Source organism: Parasteatoda tepidariorum, chromosome 5, assembly GCF_982258835.1.
Source record: "Parasteatoda tepidariorum strain Cologne lab strain chromosome 5, Ptep-v5.0, whole genome shotgun sequence".
Classification (NCBI taxonomy): domain Eukaryota; kingdom Metazoa; phylum Arthropoda; class Arachnida; order Araneae; family Theridiidae; genus Parasteatoda; species Parasteatoda tepidariorum.
The window spans coordinates 122,112,783-122,122,404 of NC_141759.1; the positions used below are offsets into that span (position 1 = coordinate 122,112,783).

At 31.0% G+C, this 9,622-nt stretch overlaps 2 protein-coding genes across 4 annotated transcripts in view; both read right to left on the bottom strand.

Moving 5' to 3' along the window:
- LOC147810128 (coatomer subunit gamma-2-like) overlaps positions 1-2,185 on the bottom strand; it is a 71,976-nt gene extending 69,791 nt beyond the window's left edge. For 2 of the 3 annotated variants that reach the window (XR_015434237.1, XM_087165029.1), the window contains exon 1: positions 803-1,772. The gene's annotated coding sequence lies outside the window, so the exon portion shown is untranslated. The other variant, XM_087165028.1, reaches the window with a different exon arrangement.
- Positions 2,186-6,807: 4,622 nt separating this feature from the next.
- LOC147810129 (kinesin heavy chain-like) lies at positions 6,808-8,790 on the bottom strand. The gene is made up of 3 exons (XM_087162977.1): positions 8,678-8,790; positions 7,967-8,106; positions 6,808-7,157 (listed from the first exon to the last, which is right to left on the bottom strand). Exons 1-3 carry the CDS (start codon positions 8,788-8,790, stop codon positions 6,919-6,921), a joined length of 492 nt encoding a protein of 163 aa, XP_087019103.1. The 3' UTR covers positions 6,808-6,918.
- Positions 8,791-9,622: the final 832 nt, after the last annotated feature.

Consider the following 9,622-nt stretch of genomic DNA (forward strand, 5'->3'; position numbering starts at 1 on the left):
TTGATCAAGGGTCTACTGTGGTTAATAAGCTATACCTGATTAATTGTTTTGTTTTGATTAACACTTAGAAAATTTAAAAATTATATGAACAAAATCATTCCATTTTCATTGCGTTGTGATTTCAATTTTTGATTGCTTTTTCTGATTTTGTTTATCCATTATGGGGCCCTCTGTTCACAGTCAGTATTTTGGTTTAACCACTGACTACAGAAGGGCTGCAATTCGTTAGCAGACAGTGTGCCCCCTGATTAAGTGCTGTTTTTGCTAACATGCATATCTTTAGAAATTCTTCGTTTTTTTGTTGCTGATTTGAGTTTCTAATTTTCTAAATTGTTTAATTAAGACAAACTTGGTTTTAGCTCATGCAAATATTCAATTCTTTGTCAGAGCAATCAATTATACAATCTTTAACCGGATTGATATAGAAAGATCATAAAATCGTGAATCAATTTAAATCTGTCAGATACAAGTCGATGATTACATAATTTTATGCTAATTTAAACACATATTTTTAGTTTTAACGTTCCTGAAATAACTAAATAAAAATTTAATAACTTTACATTATATTATACACAACACTTTAAAAAGCATAATATTTCTATTGGAATTCAACGTCCGCAATATAATATAAATAAAACAATCCATTGTTGTTTAAAACAATTGAATTTCTTCAAATCAAAACTATTGATATAGATATTTACAATTATTAACTTAAACAGTTATAAAATAATAAAAAAATTATTAGATATATAAACAATTATAAAAATCTACGATAATTGTAACAACGAAAAGGGAAACTTACTTGGTACATCGGCCAGTTTTATCTAAAATGTAACGCAAAACTAGCACATAGAGATACGAAGAGACGTAAACAATACCTGAGATTTAGCATCTTTTTTAAATCACTTATTATTATCATAAACCACTTAATCAGCAAGTGAAATTACTGAGATTTAAACCATAAACTATCGAAGCTCTTAAAATTCAACTTTACTTCACAAGACGAAAGAGAATACTGCTTTTTGGTTTTCTAGGGTTGTCATAATCTTATATTATTACCCCCTAATCACAGTTATTTTGAATTTTTTCGTACTAAAGTAGCCAATTCAAAATTCGCCAAATAAAATGTTTGAACTAAATGTTATATCGAATTTTTACATCTACATTTTCTTGAAATATATTAAAATTAGTTGCGAAGCACTTTACCATTTTGAAAAATGCTGGCAGAAATCAGAACTAGATATGTTTTATTCTGCATTTATATCCTATAGTTGAAAACGTAACGCATTTTTTAAAAACAGATGATTTTATATAGGTCAGGATTTTTCGAAAAACTGTTCGTTTTTTCAAAATTTCAAAACCTTCTTATTGAATAAAATATAATCTGTTCAAATTAATTTTGAAGTTATTCTTTTAGTCCAAGTTCTTTTAATTTACTCACAGCTTCATCAGAATTACAGAAACTCTATCTCTTTAATCGAATTTTCTTTTTAATAATTTTGATATTTTAGTGCTAGAAGGCGTTATATCGGTTAAACTTGAGTATGAAGCTGAGAGAAATTCTTTAAATCAGATTTCCATTTAAAATATTTAATATATACAATACATCAAAAAAGAGTAGTGGTGGCTCAGATGATAGAACGCTCGCCTCCAAACGAGGTGAACCGGGTTCGAATCCCAGAAGAGGCTGAAACTAATTCTGTATCCGCCTGACACCGATCACAGTGCTGACGTAAAATATTGTCAGTAGTAAACGAATCATGGGTTAGAGACAACTTACCATCAAGCTAACAGTGAGAAATTTCCTTGGTTTACATTAACATGGAGTCAGTTCCATCAAAAAGCGTTCCACGAAAGAAAATTCCTTCTAAATCTTATTCCAGGAGTTTTTCTGTCTTCTGGAATGGATTCAAACTTAAGAGGCTACGGAGTTGATAATTAGTAGTCGTGAATCCAAAAAATTGGGTTTGCTGTTCAACGACGGTTATGAAATAAAATACATCAGTAAAAAACCGTTTCTTTTTCAGGGAATATAGTTCTTGGCTTCCACTGAGGTAACCCAGGTTCCAATCTCAGCGATAGCTGGTCAATACGAATTTTGCACCAGGCTTGCACCGATCACAATTCTGACGTAAGACATTGTTAGTGATTCACGGAATATGGATTAGTATACCCTCTCCGTCATGCCAGCCCTTAATAGTTGTAAACCCAAAGAGTTGGGTCTGCTGTTCAACGACGGTTATAAAATATTAAATATAACTGTCGTTGAGCAGCCGACCCTAAGTTTTGGGTTTACGACTACTAATGTTCAACTCCGTAGCCATGTAATTTTGAACCCAATCTAGAAGACAACGGAACTAATGGATCAAGTATTGGGAGAAATACTTGAAGATGGAAAGATTTTTTGATGGAACTAACCTGCATTTGCGTTACATGGAGAGGAAAACCACGAATACCTTCCTAGGTTAGCCTGATAGAAAGAGGACTCTAACCCATGATCCACCTGCCACTGAGGATATTTACGTTAGCACTGTGGTCGGTGCGAGACGAGTTTAGTCTCCAAACATGCATGGTACTCATTTTATCGACTAGCTGTAGGGATGAAGGGGCGAGGATTGATCCCAGGACCTGTGGCACGACACCAGTCACCAGTTATTGAAGAATACGTAACGACAAAAAATAGCCGAGAAAAAAATTACAATTTTTCGAGTACATATTTTTATATACTCAGGGATAAGGCCGGGATAGCCTGGTTGGTAGAGCACATGTCCAAGAGTTTTTGAGTTCGATCCCCACCGGACGAAGACTCCCAGTGTAGTAAATAGTGGCTGATGCACGTTAAATCGGTCGAGTTTCAAAGTCCTCCATGTTCGCATAACAAATCAATACCTCTGGGGGTACTGATCCAGGAGTTTCCTTGTCTTCTGATTTGGTTCAAAATTGCAAAGCTACGTAGTTGAACATTAGTAGTCGCATACCTAAAAATTGCGTCGACTGTTCAACGACGAATAAAATAAAATAAAATACTCAGGATATAGAGCGTTCGCCTTCCAATAAAGTTAAACGGGTTCGAATCCGAGCAATGTCTGATCTGTACGAATTCCGTATCCGGCTTTTACCGACCACAGTGGTGACGTGAAATATCCTCAGCAGTAGACGGATTATGGGATAGAGTCCTTTTGCCGTCAGGCTAATCGTGGGAGGTTCTCGTGATCTACCTCTCCATGTAACGCGAATATGAGGGTTATTTCAATTAAAAAAGTCCTCCACGAAGGCAAATTTCTCCAATACTTTATCCAGGAGTTCTCTTGTCTTCTGGATTGGGTTCAAAATTACAAGTTGAACATTAGTAGACGTAAACCCAAAAATCGGGTCGACTGTTCCACGACGGTAATATACACACTAATACATACGCTTTTTTTTTATATCTCTCAATGTTTTAAAAACTTAAAATTGTTTTCCTTTAGTAACTAAATTATTTGTATCGATTCCCTTTTATTTGGATTTTGTAATTTTGTAAATTTCAGTTAGATTAGATAGCTTTTGTTGTTTGCTTACCACTAAATTTACATAAAGTGTTAAACCTTTCCTAAAGATTCTGTTTATGCTCGCATAACAGATCATCATCACAGATCACATCATCAACAGATAACATCAGTTGATAGGCAATTATCAACTGATACAATAAAAACTCATTTCGAACTTGAAAGTATATTGATTTCGATATTTTTGAAGTTATACTTCTTATGCGACTTCCAACAAGGTTGCGTTAAACGTTTAACGCTACATTTTTATTTGCCGGGAAATCACGTGGTAGGATCCAGTTCTCCCTCATTCATTTCCATAGTGTTTTGGTTCTCACTAGCATAAAAATAATTAAAGTCATAAAAGTATTGTTTTTCTATAAATATTTTTTTAGTTTGTTTTGATACACATATAATTTAATAGGGTAGTATTTTTTATTTTCAAATTTAGTGGATAATAATTGTAAAAAATGAGTGAAGACAATCCCACGGACAATGTGACGGATTTAAGGTTATGTCAAAGTACGTCTCTTGTGAATATCAATTGATTGTTAGGTTTTCTCTTCTGAAATTACATTATGAAGCATTCACATACATTATTAATACAAATACATTTTCCAGGGCGAGACGATGAAGCAACCACAAGCGCTTCCACTGGTTCAAGAGGGAAAAATGCACAATATTACCCCGATTACAGAGCACGGAAGCGAGCGGAACAGGAAAAAGAGTCGTTGAATAGAACTAGTGATCCCTCTACGACTGCTGATTCTTCTACAATTAACGTCGCAGGTTGCGAAGTTTAACTTCTTCCGAGCAGTGGGACTCCACGAACTATTTTTTTAATATCTCTCAATGTTTTAAAAACTTAAAATTGTTTTCCTTTAGTAACTAAATTATTTGTATCGATCTCCTTTTATTTGGATTTTGTAATTTTCTAAATTTCAGTCAGAAGTCAGAAAAAAAGGGGTCGTTTCATTAGATTAGAAATAAAAGCACTCGATAATTTTGATTTTTTTTTCTCCCTCGAAATCTTAAAGCGATAAAAATAACCAATATGTGATTCTCAGTAAGTTATTGAAAACTACGCATTTGCTAGTTTTTTGGTTTTTTGAAATGTAATTTTATTTTAGTTTAAATTGGTAAAAACTAAGTTGGACGATGTTTATAAAATATTTTGATGTTGAGTGCATAACAACAAAGATGCTTATCAAATTTTAAAAAGCAGACAGCTTTATACTATTTAGCTGCATTTCAAAAACTACTGATTCTAATCTTCGTGTTGGTATAATTTGGCACAAAAATTAGAGATCTGAGTTATCTCAAGCTTCATTATCGAAAGATAGAATAAGTATCAACCATCAATTCACCTCTGAAAATTGAATTAAGTGGTTTAAAAATTTATTTAGAACTTCCTTCTCAACCACTTTGACAATTAAGAGGTTTTAAATTAAATAAATTAAATTAAAATTTAGTTAAATTAGGAGGTTTATAAATTTATTTAGAACTTCCTTCTCAACCACTTTGACAATTAAGAAGTTTAAAATTAAATAAATTAAATTAAAATTTAATTCAATTTAGAGGTTCAAAAATTTATTTAGAACTTCCTTCTCCACCATTTTGACAATTAAGAAGTTTAAAATTAAATAAATTAAATTAAAATTTAATTAAATTAAGAGGTTTAAAAATTTATTTAGAACTCCGTTTCAAGCACTTTGCGTTCGGTCGAGTGGAGGGAGACAATTTAACTCACAAATAAAATAAGAAAATTTTGAGTTTATATCAATTGACAGTGTACAAATATTCAGATTTAAGGGTCAGATTTTATTTAAGGGATTAGATTTATTAGTTTAGATTAATAAGAAACTATTGCAGGACAAATCAAGAAATTAAAACAATTCATCAGCAAATACATACATCAACAAAATAATTAATCCTTTTTTAAATCAAATATTATTTTTAATTTTTAAAATAAGTTTATTCTTTTACCATTACTGCTTCCTAAGCGATATTTGCTTTCAATAAACTAAAAAAAAATTTAGAACTCTAATTTACTATTTTTTTAAAAGCAAATTATTAATAAATGCAATAACTTAAATTCTTAATTGCGATTATTAAAGATTCTGTAAAGAATTTAAAATAATGATATAATTATTTAAAATAATTTTAAAATAGTTAGTAATAAGAACATTATTTTCAGCAATATTAGAAATAAAACATCTTTTTCACAGATTTAAAATATTGCTTTTTAAATGTATGCCAATGGAAGTTTTTAAAATTGCAATAAAATGATCGTTTAAAAAAGAATAAACGAAATCATGCATGTCATTGAAATGTTTCAAAATTATGCCCACTATAATTTCAAAATTTTGAATAGGCAAGTATCATTATAAAGGAAAGAACTAAATATTATAATGTTTCAAGAAATTTTTTTCAAGAAAAAACAGAACAAAACAACTTTGCATGTTTTGTACTATAATAATTAAATAAAGAAAAAGTATTTTTAACGTGCATCTTTTGCAATTTTTAAGCACTTGTTTGTTTATAATTAACATAATGAACGTAACACTTTTCCTTGTCATTGACATCACCTTTTTTAATTACAAACATATTTATTCCCCTATACTTAATATTTTTAAAAATTTCTAAAATTTTACCGAAAAAAAGAAGATTTACTAGCATTTAATAAATTATTTAATACTGAAATAAAGGGGAAAAGTAGCAATACGAGAACTTACTTACTTCTTACTTAAAAAGGTTCATACTTCATATTTTAAAAAAAGTTTCCAATGTAATTAACTATATATTTAGTATAAAGGAGACGAGAATGCGAAAAGCCCAAAAGGAGGTGAGTTTAACCATGATACAGGAACCATACTTAGAAAGATTCATACTATATATTTAAAGAAAAAAATTCCAAGTTTCCATAGCAGCAAAATATATATTTAGTATGAAAAGGATAAGGGAGACAAAGATGGGAAAAACCTAAAAGAGGAGAGTTTAATCATGACACACAGGATACGTACTTAGAACGGTTTAACTATGACCCTATAATAATATAAAATACTATATTAATAATATATAATAATATATTTAATTATATATTTGGCACAATGGAGGATATAAAACATGAAAATAAGAAAAGCATACAAGAACAGAGTGTAACTACAAGAACAGCATTCATTTTTAAAAAGCTTCATGCTCTAAATTTAGAAGAAAAAAAATTTAAGTACAAGTCCTAAGCAACAAAATATATATTTGTAGCATAATGGAGATGTGGAAAACATTAAAGAGGAGGCCATTTTCAGTGGTTTTGAACAACTGTTATAAACTCTCAGCAGTTATGGGAATATCATGCTATTTGCTAAGAAGCGTTATTCTGGTGATGGCAAACCATTCAAAAAACAGCGTTAGCATGTAGTAAAAAAAAACAAGATTTAAGATTAAACTGTGTATGCACCTGTTGTACTTCAACTGAAAGATCCAATAAAGATGAATCAGACAAAACTTGGCTGTTATCTGTTTGATCAAATACCGAAGATGCATTTTCAGAAGTATCCATAAGAGATGACGAATCTGAGAGCTTTTCTTCAAAGTCACACAGAGGAATCCATTCATTACATATGACAGTTTCGCCTGAAAACAGAGCATTTTTCAGAAATTCTCAAATTAATGGTTCAACATTCATAGTTAACAGTTCAGAAATGCATTTAGAGTCAAATAAGAGAAATTATTTCTTTTCTTGCCAAACCTGTGAACTTTGGCCGTTGAGAAAATAGAGATTTTGCATAGAATTTGTCTTAACCATAACATTCGCCTTATTTTACCCTTACCACTTAGCGGCCATTGCGATTTCTAGGGAAAAGTTATACGAGTGCTCTATAAATCTCAAATAGCGTTAATGTTTGAGTTACTAGAAAACGTAACGCTTTGCAAAATCTAGATCGTGGTATCGGTCCTCGTTAAACTGTTCTACCGTAAAATGCTCGACTTCGTGTGCAGGTCGTCGGGCTACCAAAGCAGGGGTGCCACCCCCCTTGCTGAGGATCAAAATCGCTATGGCATGTTTTCGGATCAACCACAGGGATGTTTCATTGCCTATAGGCCGTTGTGTGGCTCTAGTACGGCGTAAATAAGGTATCTAACATACCTCTTGTTTTTAAAAGTATTTTTCACTGAAAATCATAATTCTCAACACAGATTTTGATGAAGGTTGAAATCCACGTGAGCTGATATTCTGCGTTTGGATTCATATTAGATAAATTTTTCCATCCGAAACCTGCACAATATTAGTGATAGTTACAAGTATAGTGATCCAGTGATACTATATTTAGTAACTTATAACCTAACTGGATTCATTCTGACAGTAATTATTCATAAATCAAGGATATAAATCATAAAAATACATAAATCAAAGATGTAAATGAATTTTAAAAAAAACTTACCATTTTTCCACCGTTTCAACTCAGATACTAATTCCTTTAAATCAACGTCATTTTTAGGCAAAAATCGTCCCAAAAATCTGCTCAGCTTACTTCCACAATTTTTTTCATTCAGGTGAATATTATTTTGTATCACTTTTGTCCTAAAAATCATAACATTAATTATTTTTACGAAGCAAAGGACAGCGCTCTATCCCCTGAGCCACCACTACTCAGAAGCATTTTTCATGGCTGCCAACATGGATAAAAAAAAATCCGGTAGATTTTACAAAATAAATAAAGTTCATTTGTTGCATAATGTACTAAATATTTTACACATATGGAATTTCAGGGATTTTCAAAATTATCAAAATAAGACAACTGTAATATCATCTAGTTGTGATTGACATTAAATGAACTTCAAATGTTGTGCATAATGTTTACTCATAATTTTAAACGAAAAAAGTTTTTAACTGATTTCTATAAATGAGGCTCACATCATTATGAATTAGTAATACTTATTAAAGTATTAAAGCAAGAAATAATCTGAGAAAAAAATCAGTTTCAGTAGAAATTTTTTTTAGAAAACTAACTCAGTTTCAGGGAATATTCTAAAATGCACAAAAATCAAAAGAATTTTTATTAAATCAGTAGAGCAGGAGAAACTGGCGAAATCCAGTAGAGTTGGCACCTAGGATTTTCAGTGGTAAAATAGGACTGTTTCTGGATACATACCTGTTTCCGAAATCCAAAGACAGCTTTGTTTCAATTTCGAACGAAGGATCTACGCAGACAATGATTGCAGTACAAACTGTTTGAAGAACAGCCTTACTAGACGTATTGCACATATACGGCAAACACAGTCCATAGAATCAAAAGTGAAAATTGTAATAAAAAATAATTAATTTTTGTAAAAAGTCTTTTTGTTATATATATATTTCAGAAAATCATTGCAATATTACTCTTTATTATCTGGGAATTTTAGTCTGAACATAAAACATGATTACTCGCCCAAAAGCTCTGGCATATTTCACAAAGTGGTATAATATACTATTTTTATGAATTCGGTATTTTTGCAATCAACATTTATTCAAGACAGTTCGGTCAAAATAAGCCAAGCTTTAACCAGCGCCCTCTATGCTTATTCAATGCAGCTGGAGAAAATCGTCGATTTCGTGAAAAAGAAAAGCATTTTCAATCAAATTTTTAAATATTCAAAAAACTACTCTAAAGTTAAACTATTATAAAACCGACAGCAAAATAAGTTTATAAACAGGGTTGCCTCTCAAATCTGGATAGAGAAGAAAATCCCTGTGTTTTCCCTGTATATGTTACACACCCGATATTAAGAAGAAAAGCACAATCACTATATTCTTGTATGAGCTGTATTGGGTTAACTATACTAAGTATAATTACCAGAGAAACTTAGAGAAAAAAAGGAACAGCTGAACATATTTAAAACATATAATGCAAAACATATAATGCACAATGTAAATGAACAAGTTTAATATAACTGAAATATCATCCTTGAATATCCCATAGATGAGTGGTTACCTTTTTTTAAAAAAGGAAAAGAGATAAAATCCCCTGTATTTTCCCAGTTTCTAAAAAAAAAAACTCCTCAAAATTCCCTACATTTTCCCAGTTATTTTAGATAATTTTTAAATTCCCTGCATTTTC

Excerpts from the sequence above, each read along its gene's own strand:
- LOC147810129 (XM_087162977.1), bottom strand. The coding sequence starts at position 8,790 with ATGTGCAATACGTCTAGTAAGGCTGTTCTTCAAACAGTTTGTACTGCA. Across the intron at positions 8,107-8,677 it reads TCTTTGGATTTCGGAAACAG|GACAAAAGTGATACAAAATA; the intron begins GTATGTATCCAG and ends TATGATTTTTAG. Across the intron at positions 7,158-7,966 it reads GTTGAAACGGTGGAAAAATG|GCGAAACTGTCATATGTAAT; the intron begins GTAAGTTTTTTT and ends CTCTGTTTTCAG.